This window comes from Ornithodoros turicata, chromosome 2 (assembly GCF_037126465.1).
Source record: "Ornithodoros turicata isolate Travis chromosome 2, ASM3712646v1, whole genome shotgun sequence".
NCBI classification, from domain to species: domain Eukaryota; kingdom Metazoa; phylum Arthropoda; class Arachnida; order Ixodida; family Argasidae; genus Ornithodoros; species Ornithodoros turicata.
In genome coordinates, this window is record NC_088202.1 from 81,037,060 (window position 1) to 81,052,381 (window position 15,322).

The 15,322-nt window shown below is 45.3% G+C and overlaps 1 protein-coding gene across 2 annotated transcripts in view; it reads left to right on the forward strand.

Annotated features, from left to right (window-relative positions):
* The first annotated feature begins 930 nt into the window (after window positions 1–930).
* Window positions 931–15,322, forward strand: part of LOC135383762 (homeobox protein rough-like) — a 34,393-nt gene continuing 20,001 nt past the window's right edge. For both annotated transcript variants that reach the window (XM_064613094.1, XM_064613093.1), the window contains exon 1: window positions 931–1,252. In XM_064613094.1, coding sequence (XP_064469164.1) covers window positions 967–1,252 — 286 coding nt within the window. In that variant the 5' untranslated portion in view covers window positions 931–966. The remainder of the gene's footprint in view (window positions 1,253–15,322) is intronic.

Below are 15,322 nucleotides of genomic sequence, written 5' to 3' on the forward strand. Positions count from 1 at the left end.
TATGCCGTTTGGGCGTCCAACATACCTGCGACCGTGGTTCGGGGGGACCGCGAAATAAGCGCATAAAAGGTAGCTGTCACTCGAAAACATGGCAATCGTCAGGCTCTTTGATCATTTCGATCACCACGGAACTTCACGGACATCTATATTACGTATACTTCCCATTGTTATCCTCAGCAACGTGAAAGACATCACGTTCGCCACTATTAAACGAGTATACTGCACAGGGCTGGGCGACCCCAATAGCGCTTACTTGATCATTCCAGAGCTCTCATTTAAATAACGTTCACCCAGTCTCACCCGGACACGAGGAGCGCCATCCCAGCTTTTTATTCATTTCCTTGACACCACGTCATTGCCATCTCTTCTTCATGCTGCATAACACCGCTTTTACCGCTCAAATTACCCGAGAACGATCTTGCCCCGCCTCCCAGGTGCGATCATGCATCCTCTTTCCGCTTGTGGCACTTACGGTTTGGAATATCTTAATTCAGGGCCAACCGCGTTATGCAGTGTTCTTATACCTGCTACCAACACTTGTTCCCCTGCCTTTCTTTCTTCCGCTTTTTTATCGCCACTCTAGGGCAATATACATATCTTTAAAGAAATGAGCTGGAGGGGGACCTGGAGGAGAAAGCACGCCCCGCAATTTCACGGGAGGAAGCAGGAGAACTTCGCACGCGATCCACACACCAATCGATACGCGAGCCAATCCGCACGCGGCAGCCTCTGTACCACGTGACGCGGGCGTGAGGGAATGCTCGCGAAGGATGTAAGGTTGAAATGGGATGAAGGCGAGCGCCGCGTGACGTAGCTGTGTGATATCTCACTTCGGGAGCCAATCACGAAATAGCTCACAGGGTTCGAAATATGAAGCGCCCCGGTTCGAAGTTAGCTGCATTCGACGGATGTCGCAATGGCATCGGCGTGGCGTTAGAACCGTGTTCCGGGACGAAGGTATTTACAATGCAAAAGGAGGACAGTAAAGGAGACGTGGAGGCACCGGTGGAGCCGGTGGAGAAAGCGCGAGGGAACAGAGGCTCTTCCGCGTTCACACCAGTACCATCGGCTGAAAAGTCGTCCTCGCCCATAGAAGGTGTCTTGCACGCAGGAGGTCCTCCGGGTCCTTTGCCACCTCCGCTGTTTCGACCCTTCCTGCCTGCGATGTTTCCTGCAGCAGCTCTCGAGCCCACCCTATTTTGCCGAAGTCTGACAGATTTGGCTCTCAATCCAGCTGCTCTACCCATGTTCTGTGAGTTGTTTTTACTTGCTTTGCATACTCACCGTGTGGCTTTCCTAGCAGGAAATGCGGGGCAGGATAGTGTGGATATATGTTGCACGTGTCAGAGACATTAGGGTGTTAGGCGATAATATCACAGGTTTACATTGCTGGAATGCCCTATTACTAACGGTACTGGAATATTAATCTTTATATCTTTATTTTCCTGAATTCTTATATTGTAATAAAATTATACCTGTCTAGAAATATTCAGAACGCTTTACCCGTATGTAGGGGTTATTGCACCATAACTCACTAATCACGAAACCTTGTGCATTTGTCATGCATATCCTCCAGGAGTGTAATATACTGTGTCCTCAGCCGGAAAAAAAAAAAAAGAAAAAACTTGAGCAGCTGACAACAGGGTTAGCCTACTATCTATAATTATGTTGTTTGAAATATATTGGGTACGGGGTCCTAACGTTAATTCATGAAGCAAGCATGAAGCGGCTGAGTTGAAGATCTTGCAATGTCTTAATAGCCTTAATGTCTTGATTAATTAAGTTTATCCTATACATCGATGGGCAAACCGGCTACGATATGTGTCATTTACGGCATAATTCTGCGGATGCGACTACCGACACGCGAATTAATTATTTCCATTTCGAACAAATTACCTATTTCGTCCATCTCGTGGTGACATAGCCACGGGTGCGTGGTTCTCACCCGTTGCCAAAGATGCGTCGCCTACGTATTACGAAGCAATAAATAATGTTGTTGACAAAAAGTGTAGACGACTATACACTGACTAAACAAAAGCAAGATACAGCGTCTGTATTTGTTGGGTCCATGTTGGACTTTACTAATGCTTGCGTCCTTAGCTGAGGCCAGCGTTTCCTGCAAGGAGCACGGTGCTCGCGTATACCCAGTTCCGCTGAAAGAGTTTCGCGTTTATCATCACTCTAGTCGGTGAAGAAATTCATCGAAATCCACTGGTGGTGTCTTTTCTGCCGAAAACGAAAAAGCATGCGAAGGGTTCCGTGCTACGACGAGTTGAAGATCTTGCAGTGTCTTAATGGCCTTAATGTCTTGATTAATTAAGTTTATCCTATACATCGTTGGGCAAACCGGTTACGATATGTGTCATTTACGGCATAATTCTGCGGATGCGACTACCGACACGCGAATTAATTATTTCCATTTGGAACAAATTACCTATTTTGTCCATCTCGTGGTGACATAGCCACGGGTGCGTGGTTCTCACCCGTTGCCAAAGATGCGTCGCCTACGTATTACGAAGCAATAAATAATGTTGTTGATGAAAAGTATAGTCGACTATACACTGAATAAACAAAAGCAAGATACAGCGTCTGTATTTGTTGGGTCCATATTGGACTTTACTTTAGTAATGCTTGCGTCCTTAGCTGAGGCCAGCGTTTCCTGCAAGGAGCACGGTGCTTGCGTATACCAAGTACCGCTGAAAGAGTTTCGCGTTTATCATCACTCTAGTCGGTGAAGAAATTCATCGAAATCCACTGGTGCTGTCTTTTCTGCCGAAAACGAAAAAGCATGCGAAGGGTTCCGTGCTACGGCGAGAAGCGGGGTTGGTTACCGGAAAGGGTAACGGTAAAGCGAAACGTTATCTACCTGAATTCCGCAGGAAACGCAAATAGAAACAGAAACAAACTTATTCCAATTAGTCTTTTTTTTTTTTCATGAACCGAAGCAGGAACGAAATTCAAGGGTGATATGATAACGGACACCGAATTCAGAGAACGTAATACATGTATAATGTAAGGTAATGTACATGTATACATGTGTAATAATGTATACATTAAACTAATATCAAGGTAAAAAGACGGAGGATGAGTATTACGTTCTGTGAATTCGGTGTCCGTCATCATATCACCCTTGAATTTCGTTTCTGCTTCGGTTATATATAATTATTCTCCCATTCACAGCTCATCACCTTAACTTTATGACGAAATACATATCGACTGTACCGATCGTATCCGAAGTTAACTAAATATGCCACGGCGTTTAATTGCAGAAAAAAAAGTGACCCATCAGACCATCTGGCGTGCCACACGTGTAGGTAAGCACAGAGGCTGACCACAATATTTGGCATCCCTCCACGCAGGTTTGCTCCCACTCGCACGCGTGGTACAGCAATCACTTATTCATTACAATACGCCCCATCCATCACCGCTGCAGTTAAACGAAACATGCTTATAGTATCACGGGAACTATTCGTGCTGAGGTTTGCATGCACGCATTGACATATTGCGTATTCCATATCCAAAGACCCAAACCAATTAGTTCAGGTTCTCCCCAGTGTGTGGATGACCGCACATATGCTAACATTCGTTGTACGAGTACAGTGTCATAGGCCTTCGGCGGCACACATTGTATGCCCAAGGGTTGGAAGCGAAGCATGCGATAAATTTGCCTGCTTCCGTGCTTCGCGTTGTCTTTCTTCAAATTATATTCTTTCGTTTGGAGCTCCTTCAACCATCCCTGTGCCATTTTATAAGTCTCCTTCTTGTCGCTATTACGCCATCCAACACTCAATCGTGTTGGACTATAGTCCGTGAACGTCTCAAAAGAAATGAACAAATAATAGGAAGAAAACAGACGCTATATATCAGTTATTAATGTAGCTATAACGTGTCTGACTCCGTTCAAGCGTAATTATACTTATATCAACCAACACAGAAAGTCATTAACAGATATTATTTAGAGCAGATACGTAGAGTATTATGGACATTCTTTGAGTTTCGACAGTGCGTCACTCGGGGACACGGAAAGGTCGCCTCTTCGTATTATTTTTAGTCCGTCCAACTCCAACTGCAACGGAAAGGTCGAGCTTTAATTTGATGTCATAATCATAACTTGTAGTCTTGATTACTGCTGATCACTACTGGCATGCTTACACTGGGGGGCGTAAAACACGATTTACTTGTGTATTGAAAGATCGTAAAGAATGATCTCGCTATTACGTCCCATCCATCGGCAGAGCGCGTTCTTTGACATTATCCAGTGACAGTATACAGCGCGTATAGTATGCGTCCTATATACCAGTGCATGTGATAGCGTACGTGTTACACTAATCGAAGCGAGGTATTTAGCGCACTGAAGATTACATGAGTGAAATGGGGGGAGCAGTGGCAAGCGATTGATTCGGGTACTTTTCAGCTGCCGCAAAAAACGGGGCAGATGTTTAATTGGCCGGCAGTGGGCGCTTGTCTTCCCCCGAAGGCCCTCATGTGTAGATGACGGATACTCGGCGGTATAGGACGACCTACGTAACTTCTCTCCGCGATCCGTGTGTGCACTTCAAGTGAAAAGCAGGCACAGTGTCATTTATTTCGGCATTTACGTCTGAATTATGTCAGAAGTGAGGGCAAATTTGTAACGTGATTAAGCACAACAAGACCGAAGCTTTGAACGCAAGGAAACACGTAGGATATCCTATATGGGCTCTGACGCCCTCAGAGGGAACATTGCTGAGGAAAATACATTGTCTTATGTGTTATTCCACCGATTCGCCGCAATCGTTGAAATAGCCCACTGCAAACCACAAATTCTGGATCGTGTTGCCTGCAATGCGTAGAAAGGCGCGGATCGCCGAAACGAGCTGATGTCAGAAGTCCCTCAATTTTCTTACGACTGCATAATGCAAACCAGTGCGAAGTTACACAAAGAAGTCGTACGCAACCGCTTATACGTGCAAGTTAGTCCGTTATGATCTTCCTGTCTATTTCATTTAGAGGTTAAATTTACCCATGCAGGGAACGCCAACCGCATTTTATTTCACACCACCTGCACGTTTAAAGGTATGCGTGCCCATTTTTCACATACGCGTTCCAAGGTTCCACCTGTAACGTTACAGCAGTTCATGCACTTCAGGTGGCAGTTATGTGCCCTTCGATTTTTCTGCTTCTGAACTGTTCTCCCCTTCCCCTCCCTCTCTTTTCCCTCTCCCCTGAGCAACATGCGGCCAGCATAGGCAGGCAGACCGCTCGTCTACCCAACGTTACCCCCCCCCCACACACACACACACACACACTGAACGGTGGCAGGTACTGGAACCTTCCTCTCTGTCTGTTGGCAAGTGGAGATGGAGGAAGCAGCTGACAGAAAACAGCGTTAACGACACACAAAGTTCACTTCAAATTCAACATGTTTCCTTTCGGGCACTGCAATGCACCTTCCACGTTTCAACGGCTCGTGCAGCAGGTTCACGGGGACCTCAAATACTGCATATGATACTGAACTCAAATACGGTTGAAAAGTGCTAATTGTTTTCTTTGGAAGTATTGTTTAAGGTTGGTCCCGCATCCGCACCGAGAAGAAAAAAGAACTGCTAAGGTGCCCAACTGGTCATCTCCTTCAAGCATAGAGAAGCTGTGATCACTCCTCGGTTAAAAGCACCACACTGCCGAAGGTTAATACATTTGCAGTTATCGCAGCTCCCCGAAACTGCAAGTCAAAAAGGGAACAGTGTTCGCATGGACAGATGACTGTGGGGCTCCTCACAAGCGGCCCAGTCCTCGCCTAACCAGACTTCAATTTACCATTCACTCGGTAGACTGATAAAAATACACATACAAATACGGCACAGCATGAAGTGCACAAAGCAGCTTCGCAGCCTTGTGAATGTTGAACGTAACAGCTGTCAAGAGCATCGCTATTCGCATAGTATAGGAAAACCAATATGAAGAACCGAGAAAACGGAGAAACAACATCATGCAGAAGAGAATTAAATGCGATCTGCGACCTGTACCATTCACAGGACAAACCGATTCTCATGATTAATTAGAAGACGATGAGACCGCGAAATTCCTTATGCGATAAACTGTCAACAACAACAACAACAACAACAGATACATGCATGACAATAGGATGAGCTGTTTCAAAATCTGCCATTGACAATATTATGCATGCAACAACAAAGCATCCCACGTCAGACTGCGGCTGCTAACTGATACTGAGTTAGGACAACGCATGCATATAATTAAAATAAGCGAAGAAAGAATGAAAGAGGAACAGGCGCTGTCCTTTCGCAGGAACGAGAGGGAAATCAGAGAGTGACAGCCTTCAGGATCCGTGCCCTAAGAAAATCCGAGGGAGACCACCGTAACACGCACAGAGCCGTTAGCAATCGTCTATTTCACCTTGGTCATTCCATCACTGCCTGTAGGACAAGAAGTTTATTTGTAGAACCGACCACAGTGTACTACAATGGCTACGGGGCTCCGAACAAACCAAGAGGTCAGGTCTCCCGCTGGCTGGAACGGCAGCGCAGTGAGTTTGAATTCGACGGTGTGCATTCACCTAGATAGCAACACCGTACCGCTGACGCTCTGTCCGTGCGGGTGCCACCTCGACAGACATAAACCTTTGAAGAAACTCAAACACCGATTCTTCTGAAACGGCACGAAATCCATAGTGCCCCTGATTGGTGTGCGAACTGTACGAAACGCGAGAAAAACCACCACAAGCAACGCCATGTGCACCTTCAGTTACGGAGGTATTCAGCGCACGATGCCACTGTATCGCATTCGATATCTACGCTGCGCATACTGCCGCTGACCGCAATTGTTGCTGTGAATCACCTCATCCCGTCGTCATTCATGTAGTTGTTGTTGCAGCTGACAGAGTGCTGTCCCTTATTATCTTTGTATTGTAGACAACGTCCCGGATGCTGAAGGCGACGCAGTTATTTTGCATTGCACGGTTGCTCGTTGAGGGCACACTCCACCCTCCTTGGAAAATATATATCGGGAGTTTCACACTTATGCTGTTCATAATTGTCACAAAAAAGGCGTACGCCTTCCGTTTTCAACAAATCAGGGCAGATAACGATATCATTCGATATGATGGATGGCTAGAAGCGTGCTATGCGGTGAAGTTCATACCACGCATACCATACTATGCGGGAAACTGACCTTCCCCACTCCAGGCCTGGCATACTGACGGACGTCCTCTTCCCCGAAGGTTCTTATGCAGAACGACTTACAAAAATTCGCAACCTCCCCCCCCCCCCCCCCATGCGTTTTCTTCAAGAAACGGGCTTCCTACAGTGCACCTCCGTCCCAACAGTATCGTTGATCCTGCCTATGCCTCACTTTGAAATCGTCAACTCTCTTCTACCCCCTGTCTTTCTCGTTTTTTTTTTGTTTTTTTTTGGCTATAGTCGTGACGATGCCCACTTGAGTGCGGCCAACAACGGCAAGCTACTTCGACCCCCCTCCCCCATTTCTAAGAGTGTAAGCTCATTAATTTGACAAACATTCTAACTGTTATATTTTACTTCGCCCGCTTACGGAATCTCTGTGTTACGTATAAGGACCTTCAGCGAAAAATATTTAAAAAAAAAAGCAGCGTGGAAACCTTGGGTTTTTGTTTCCAGTAATTTATCGGTTTCCGTTTACATATTTCTGGCGCGGAGCGGTGCACCATTGCGCTCTTTGGATCCAGCTGTCAGTTTCACGTACAGCCGCCTGGTTGGCACACGAGAATGTCGGAAGATAAGGAAGTTTTCTTCTTTTCTTTTTCTTTTTTTTTTTTTCGGGGGAGGGGAATAACCCTACATTGTATTTCAGGCTTCCGTTCAACAGTGTTGTTAATAAGAATTCACTAACGATTGCGACTTTGCCTTGTGAATTAATATTCGGCTGATACCTATGCATTCTACATTGAGCGCTTATTAAGCGGTAAGCATTGAAATTTAGATTGACGGAGGGAAAAGCTATTGAAATTGATTGATTGGTAACAGAAAGAAAAATGGAGATGTTAGTCCCAAACTACTCGGGGCTGGCTACTCCAGGACGCGTTATTTCGGGCTCATTATAAGTAAAACAAATGAAGGGAAAGGAGGGTTGGAAAAAAGAAGGAATGGAAAACTATACAAGTCTATACACTTTGCGAGGCACAAATTGAAGTTGAAATTCGACTTTCTCTCCATTTTCATTGGAATAATTTTCTATTTAACACACATTTAAAACGACAAGAGAGGCACATCTAAAGATCATGGCATATGACGCAATGATTCGGGAAGCCCAATGTCCTTTGCCATGTTCAATAATAATGCTGTTCAACCGAAACCGGAAGCTTCATTCACGAAAGCGGCGCTCACTAATATGCGCGCTCATCCCTCTGATTTACAATTTTCTGGAGGGAATTTTTTTTCTTTCTCTGCAAGATGTTATTTAGTCAAACATACCCTGTTACAAACCTCCATAAAGTGTAGGCAAGAACAGATAATTACATTTCTTGTCATTCCTGCCTGTCAGCGTGCACGTGTAACTTATTCCCCTCTTATAGGTTTCCGCCCGCGTGGGCAGCTCTTTAAAGAACATTATTCTTTTTCAAACACATATGGCCTGCATATACCGGCGGAAGCAAGCGATCGCCACTCCCCAGCTGCTGCCACCTCCATTTCCGAAACTTGTTAGTCGCTCGAAGATATACTGCCTAATCACGCAACACCATTTATTCCACAATACCTTCATCGAACGATTATTATTGTCTTTTTTTTTTCTCTGCGCTTTTGCGCGCCGTCTAATTAGAGTCTCGGCTGACGCGCTTTTTCTGGTGACGGGATTTAGTTTGAGATGGGGGGGGGGGGGGCGTGAATATGCAAGCTTATGGAGGGATAAGGCAATGCGTGTTGGAGCATTCCATCGGTGGTGCTGCGAGGTACATGTCGACCCATCTTGATGCACTGACTGTACAATCATTCAGTGACATTCAGTGGACATTACAGCGAGCTCATGACTGCATTAGTGCGTACTTTGCGGATTTTAACATTCCGACAAAGTGGAGGAAATCACAACCTTAAGGCAAAGGCGTATGTGAATCTGTTTAGTATGAAGTGGGGGATGAGGGACAATTCGCCTCCCCGCTCCCCCGTTCTACCCAAAATGTTACGCCTTCATCAGTAACACAAGGAAGTAACACTAGTGTAGTACTGACTGAGAGCAGAGCCGTGTTAAGGCCACCTTCCGCCTTGGCGCAGGTCCGCGAGACGTTCGTGATGCTCCACTCCCTCTGGACGCACTAACTGAGGATTACACAATACGCAGGAGAAAAAAAATAGCCGTAGAATTGACATGTGCGCTCTCCACATTTAGCTACGCACCTAGGACAGGTACTATCCTATTGCATAAATGACCTGCATCGCTCTGTACCCCTGTAGTTTTTTTTGTTTGTTTCTTTTTTGGGGGGGGAGGGGGTCGAAGTAGTTTGCCGTTGTTGGCCTCACTCAAGTGGGCATCGTGGGCTCTGTAGTTGTATTTAGTGCCAGAACACCGTCACGTTCAATATATTTCGTTGAACATAGAAGTAAAATGCAGGTAAGCCGGATGCAAGTGAGCTGGTGTATACTTGACGTCGGCAATATGTCCTTGAGCTTTAGGGAAGGACAAAAGAGAAAAAGGTTTTGTCTTCTGTCCTTCACCCTAGATCAGGGAAATGTTGCCAACGTCTAATTTCTCTAAACAGCAAGAATTCTAACTGATAAGAAAGTGAGACGGTGAAAAACAAGTTGGGGGGAAATTTCTTACAAATTCTGCGGTGAAAATTCTCTCGGTTGTCGCGGTTTTACCCAACCTTATTGGCTTCCGGGAATCCAACATCTGGGAATATTAGCAGTGGACGGTGCCCGAGGGCAGCTGGCCCTCTGACCATCCATCCGGGGAATGCCTTTGACGGAGACTTATACCGTAGTCAGTATACAGCAACGATACCGGCATGCGTAGCGGATGCCAAGGGCACTCAATTTATGATCGATCGTATTAGACACGGCAAGGCTCCTGCAAGTTTGGAAGATAATTTTAAATACTGATAAAAATCTTAAAGATAGGCATTTTGTGCTAAATACTCGGGATCTGCTAATCATCGGCAGACGCTGTGTTCGAGGCTACGCCTTTTCGGTCGGAAAGGAGATAGTCGATCTCCTTTTTCGAAAAAGTCCGGTATCTAAAAGGAGAATCTCTGGTATCGTGTGTCACTGGGCACAAACGTCGTTCCGGAAAATGTCCTTCTCTGGAAAGGCCTTCAGAGTGCCCGTGTGTCAGGAGCGGGGCCAGCAAGAGAGGGAAGGGTGGCCGGGGATGGCGACCCGGGACACTTCAGGGGCCCGCATGAGCCAAGGCCTGTCGTAATCATATAAAGAATAAATACTTAGACTATGTTATCGAGACGTGAGGAGGGGGCACGGGCATTACCCACCCCCGGGTCCCGTAATTTCTCTCGCCGGCCCTGCATGGTCAGGGGTATAATGCCCTTAACGTAAAGGCCGTCAGAAAAGGCCATAGTTAGGTGAAGCCAGTATTCTGTAGGACCTAAGCAGACGGTAACGGCTGAAGCAATATTCATGACATCGCTTGATGGATCTCGAATGGCAAGATATGTTGGAACAAGGTTAAAACTTGGGCGGGTTGGTATGACATTTTAAAATCGATAAAACCCCAGTGCGAAGGTAAAATAAGGGGACGAGACGAACGACGAGACGAACACAAACAAAGCGACGACGCATGGTTGCAGTCAGTGCTGTGCATCGTCGCTTTGTTTGTGTTCGTCTCGTCGTTCGTCTCGTCCTCTTATTTCATACCTTCGCACTGGGGTTTTATCGATTTTAAAAAAGATATGTTACGTACTTATATACGTACTTAAGCCTTCCATCTTCTCCAGTACTTGCTGCTTCGTTCTTTGAACCACGGTGTTTAGATATATATTTAGTCTGCTCATAGCAGCACCATAGCACTTTTGGTGCCAGCGATTCCTGACATTTTCTTCGCATGTACTCACAAACGCCATGACATTCGTTCCCATCGACCAAGCATTTCCTTCCCATTTGTGAAATTTTGCCTTTGTGCCATTGGCCTGTTTGCCATTTATATAGCCTGCCCCTTTTCACTGCGAAGAAAAAAAAAACACTGATTGCTAAGTGATTTGGAGTGAAGATCAGTTCTGCCGACACCTCACCCATCCCATTGTCATTCATGTAGTTGTTGCTGTTGTTGTTCTGCCGACAAGACAACAAGCATGTCTGTGTTTGCTGTCGAGAGTATCCCGTTTCTTTGTGCGTCCGAGAGCACGCAGTTTGGAAACTTAGGGGGTTACGGGGGTTTCGGGAACGCCGTTCCTTTTGTACCTCCTTTTCTACTCGATGCCTTATGGCTGCCGTCTGGCATGATCTCAACCTCAGTTTTTTGTTTACAGCCCTCGCGTTTTAAGGTCTTTAATATGCCCGTCCTTCGGGTGTATTATATCCCTGTCAGACGGGCAGTTTGAAGGCCTTAAAGACGGACCTAAAGAAACAGTGTAAGCGATGTTCATGCACTTGTAAGTCGCAGCGAGGAGGAAAAAAAAATTATGAATGGAATGGTGCTATGAAAAGAATGCAGCAAGATCACTTATTTCTCTTCACCAGCTGGGTAAATCGATTCCACCTTTATATTGATTACCAGAAGTGTTGTTCAACGTCTCAGATTGAGTGCACGAGTACAAAGGATATTTCAATTCCCAAACTTCGCACAGCATACACGCCCAAATCTTATCATCTTATGAATCAGCTCTTTCCCCTCAAGTGTTCGCTGATCCTTTAAACAGCCGTTTCAGTGAAGACTCGGCTCCTCATTCCGATAATCGAAGAGTGACGGTAATGTTCGGATGAATCTCGTCCATCAGGAACACCAAAATACTTCTTGGCCCTACACACGATTATGATTCAATCGACGACACATTTTTTGCCCGCATGCTGTAACGATAGCTTTTGCAGCATTGCTCCTAGGAGTGGGAGGTGTCGGCTTCGAGCGTAAGCGATTTTTAATAGACTCCTAGAAGGGTTGAGGAGTAATCCAAAAAAGATGTCTCCCAAGCAGTTTTTTATTGAATAATAAATTCAAAGACGGGTTTGCTATGGAGGTGTGAGTATTAGCATTCCTGCTGAGGATGCCCCGCCTCCGTCCCAGCTTAAGTGGTATTATCGCGCGCCAAGTCTATGAGGAGCCGCAATGAGCAGCGCAATCTTGATGATTCTGAGTGCGCGATCTGACGATTTTGGAACGATTATGATTGTGAAAAACACGGGTTGTGTCACCCCTACCTGCGCTTATTTGGTTCATCATCAATCTGCGTCGCACACAAATATGCACGTTATCGTCGCGTGTGCGTTGTCCAGATACTAGGCGTACTTGTCTCTTATTTTTAGTTTTGTCGTAATTTATTTCATCTTGTTTTTTGTTTTTTTTTTTCGCTCTCTTTTATCATTATTCTGTGCGGAGGCATGGTTTCCCTCTCTAAGCTGCCGAGTGCACAACCTTACAAATGTACTGCCTGACAAAAATGAAGTACAGGACACAAGCTGTATCGAATATTTGAATCACTAAATTTCCGGTTTCACCAACGCCAGTTAACAGCTCCACTGGGTGTGAATCGTCAACCCTGTGTTACCAACGGCTCTGTGTGACCCTGTTTAACGGGAAAGCTCACTATCCCGCGTTATTGAAATGGAGTTGTCGTCTAACACCGAGATTAAGGAAGTCTGACCGCGTTTATGTGTTAACTCGCGTTGGTGAAATCGGGCCTATGTCCTCGGAAAAGGCAAAAATCGAGGTGCCTGCAATATCACGTTCTTGTGTGTGTGTGCTGATTTTATCCCCGCTGTGGGCTTTCGCAGGACTCTGACGATTAACGCAATTTCCTGCCGATAACGCGAGCCGCAGATAACGCATACACACGGATTTTTGTAAAACACCTACCAGTCATTCAGTGCTAATGCATGGAAAACAAGGAATGATCATGTGATAATAATTATTGATTTATAGTTAGCGATAATGATCATTATCATCATTATCGATAACGCATAGATGACTCATAGCTTTGCCTCGCGAGGCAGCTTCGATCATGAGCGATGCCACAGCGGTCGGTCTGTGGGTTAATTTTGAGCACCTGACGGTTTTTTAACGTGACGCCAAATTCTCAGCACACTGCACACAGTATTGAATTTCCCTCGTTGTATACGGCGTGTCCAAGCATCTTGTACCCAAATTTCCGGTGCCCCCGACCGAGTTCGAAACCACAACCTATGAATCCATGCTTGCCGCCGGGACGCGTAGCAAATTCCACGTATAACGCACGGCGTGGCATAGAGCGCAGAAAGGGGGCGAAGGCCAAATTCCGCCGTATATAACTTGCACGTTAAGTGCCGGATATTACGATAAATCTGAGCGACTCGTTTATGGCCCGTTGAGTTTGTGCAATATTCATGTACATAGCATGACTGAAAGAAGAAAAACACGTCATTTCATCATTGGTATATGCAAAATGGATTATCTATAAACCCTTGACGAGCAAGGGGTTAGGGTCCTACAGCCTAGGTCGGGAAAGGCGTCGTGGCACCATCATTCATAATTTAATTATTGACAATCAAATGATCCGTGCGGGTGATAACGAGCCGTTATGTCAGTTATTCAAGAAGGCGGCTTGTCTCAGATTTCATTTGCCGCTGTTCAGATTTGATGTGCCATGCACGGCGCAAACAAATTCGGACAAAACTGGCGTATCACATGCATACTATAGGCTCGAATATGAATGTAGAATATTGTAGTTGCGACGGTTAAAACTTCATCTCAAGCCTTATAGCCTCCAACTACATGGAGGGCCTGTAACAGACGTCGTAGCAACCGACAACTGTCCTTCCCGATACAACCGTTAATTCCCGTAATGAATACCCAAAAGTGCAATCGGTAGATAGACCTGCAATATGTTTAAATAATAGGTACCTAAACCAATGTGCCACGTAGACATCTACGAGTATAGACACAGACCTGTCGATAATGGCCGATGTATTTAACCTGCCGGAACCAACAAAATGTTCACTATGTTTGCTGATTCGTTCTGAGCACGCGAACGTCTAAGCAGCACATCAAAGGAACATTCGCCACCACAATCGACGATTCCAATGACGGTCGCTTTCGTATTCCTGAGCGAGGAACGCCTACACGGGAATCACCCATTGTGCGTTACGACGAACAATGTCGTCCGTTTTTTGAAAATAATGTTGTCGTTAGTCTGCTGGACGCAATTTAAAACACAGACAACACCCACAGATATGAAGATGGGGTGCGATTTTGTGAAATGGGATCACATACATGATATAGGGGACAGAGGATTTCCGTCGGGTATTGCCCATCTCGTTCTACTCTGGAATAGGCATGCGGGATTGTGGTATAGCTATTATATTTGGGTGTAACTCGGGCATTTCTCCTCCTTTGGTGTGTTTGGTTGGGAATCTTCGGACGTGATTGTTGCCGCAAATGGTATTCCAAATGAGAGTTCCCTGGAGAGCATAAATGATTTTTCTCTACCAGAGTGTGCAGTGTGTGTATTCTATGGGGAATTGGAAAATGCTGGCAAAATTATAGGAACATAGTCAGTTTATGGCAAATTTCTTACGAGTAATATCTCGTGTTTCCTCCCTCATTATATGAACTTCAGAGTGTTCCTTGAATTTAAGGAGGAAGCGATTCTAAGCTAAGTTTATTATGCCTGTATCGGAAGACTCGCACTCAATACATCCGTTCAACGCCCGCTTGGTAGCTCTGGGAAATCTCTCCACCAAAAGAATTTCGCGGCTATGCCTCTGAGAGCGCGGAGGCCGATCAAAGCAAAGCGAGATGCTCTCCAAAGGCAAACATTTTTAATTTCGTACATTTACCCTATATTTTATTTTTCTTCTATAATCTTTTCGTGTACACTGCGTGACAGCTCTAAGTGAAACAAGATGACCTAAAAGACATGAGACTAAAATGCGTTCAGAAACTCAACCTCCTATATACTCTAAGAAGGAAAAAAGGTAATCTTAGTCCTTTTGGTAGACTACACAGGGTGTCCCAGAAAACGTGTCATTGAATGATAATAAAAAAAAACTACACCACCTAGAGTCATGCGGTAAATGACATTTGAACGTTCTTACTGGCTTTTTGCCACCTCCTCATGTGAATGTTGTGTAACGTGAGTTTAATTATGTAAATTTTTGCGAGCTTAAGTCGGAAATTTGCCTAGTAAAGGTCACTTTTTTACCCCACCAAT